The 1,734-nt window shown below is 45.8% G+C and overlaps 1 protein-coding gene across 1 annotated transcript in view; it reads left to right on the top strand.

The window, feature by feature from the left end:
- MRPL27 (mitochondrial ribosomal protein L27) overlaps positions 1-1,734 on the top strand; it is an 8,863-nt gene that overhangs the window by 3,598 nt on the left and 3,531 nt on the right. Inside the window, exons 2-3 of the mRNA XM_012802922.2 lie at positions 62-187; positions 558-625. Of these exons, the coding sequence (XP_012658376.1) occupies positions 62-187; positions 558-625 (194 nt within the window). The remainder of the gene's footprint in view (positions 1-61; positions 188-557; positions 626-1,734) is intronic.

The following is a 1,734-nucleotide window of genomic DNA, read 5'->3' as shown; positions in this document are numbered from 1 at the left end:
ACAGGCGCCAAGCCAGAGCCTGTCTTTCTAAACAGAATTTCTGTTTCCTTTAAATGTACAGCCCTGCTGAGCCCCTGTCCAGCTACTGCTCTCGCCATCAGAAATGCATCCAAGAAGACAGGTGGCAGCTCCAAAAACCTCGGGGGAAAGTCATCAGGGAAACGCTTTGGCATCAAGAAAATGGAAGGTGAGCATGTGCCTTGGCTTCCATTTCCCAGCAGCACCTTACCCTTGTGTACCTTAGGAGAGTGGGGAAAACCCCACAAGTGCCTGGCCCTGCTCTCCACCAGAGCCTTTGGCTCTAGTTTAAGGGGGCAGATAAGACTGAAGAGGGGGAGGGGCTAGGGGGAGGGGCTAGGTGTGAACCTTAGCCTTAAACTAGAGGCAGCTGTGCTGGGTGGGGGACCAGGCACTGCTTGTGTTGGGCTGTCTAGGAGTTGTTTTTGGTCAGGGGTAGGCTTAGAAGTTGGTATACAACATTTGGGCCATCATGTTTTCTTCTCTGGGGCCTGGTCACTGGGGCCTGGAGTCAGTGCACTTTTGGACTTCTCTTCTAGGTCACTATGTTCATGCCGGCAACATCCTTGGGACTCAGCGCCATTTCCGCTGGCACCCAGGTGCTCATGTGAGTTGCTCTGTGGCTCCCCTTTTGTCTTTTCTAGGATCACCTCTTCATGCCCCAAGCACAGTAATAATAATTGCGTTTGTTGTGTACTTAGCAGATGGCAAGCAGTGTGCTGATTCCTATTCCTATATTATCTCATTTCATCTTTACCACAGCCCTATGGGGTACATATCATCTCCATTTCACAGGCAAACTGCTAGAGACTTACAGACCAAGTAACTAGTAGAGTTTGAGCCAGGCTGCTTAATTCCCAAATCACTTATGTTTTGCCTCAGTATAACATTAGGCTGGCATTCTTGGTTCTCTCTCTCTTTTTTTTTTTTAACTTATGTTTACTTTAATTATTTAATTTATTTATTTACTGTTTTTGAGACAGGGTTTCACTCTGTTGCCCTGGGTAGAATGTCATGGTGTCATCATATCTCAGAGCAACCTCAAAGTCTTGGGCTCGAGTGATCCTCTTGCCTCAGCGTCCTCCGTAGCTGCCTACCACAGCACCTAGCTAGTTTTTCTATTTTTAGTGAAGACACGGTCTCACTCTTGCTCAGGCTGGGGTTGAACTCCTGAACTTAGGTAATTCACCTGCCTCGGCCTTCTAGAGTGCAAGGATTATAGGTGTGAGTCATTGTGTCTGGCCTCTGGGTTCTCCTTTCTAACCCTTGGTTCTTGGAGCATGAGATATCTCATGATTTTTTTTTTGGAGACAGAGTTTCACTTTATCACCCTTGGTAGAGTGTCGTGGCATTTTATAGCTCACAGTAACCTCCAACTCTCAGGCTCAAGCGATTTTCTTGCCTCAGCCTCCCAAGTAGCTGGGACTATGGGCACCACCATAGCAAAATGGTCTCAAACCTGTGAGCTTAGGCAGTCCACCCACCTTGGCTTCCAAGAGTGCTAGGGCATGAGCCACTGTGCCCAGTCTGGTATGTTTTGATTTAAGATATTTTTTGAGTCTTAGGAAACTAATTTCAATTTATTCATTTTTCAGGATTTTAAGAATTCTTCCTTTGCATAAACTTATTAGTAGATGGTCAGAAGATAGCTTGAATTTAATAAAATGTAATTCAGTGTATGCTAGAAATTAGGTCCATATCAAGTGGGAATTTCAG

This window comes from Otolemur garnettii, unplaced genomic scaffold (assembly GCF_000181295.1).
Source record: "Otolemur garnettii isolate 467f Iridium unplaced genomic scaffold, OtoGar3 scaffold00018, whole genome shotgun sequence".
NCBI classification, from domain to species: Eukaryota; Metazoa; Chordata; class Mammalia; order Primates; family Galagidae; genus Otolemur; species Otolemur garnettii.
This window is presented reverse-complemented; position numbering and strand designations above follow the sequence as displayed.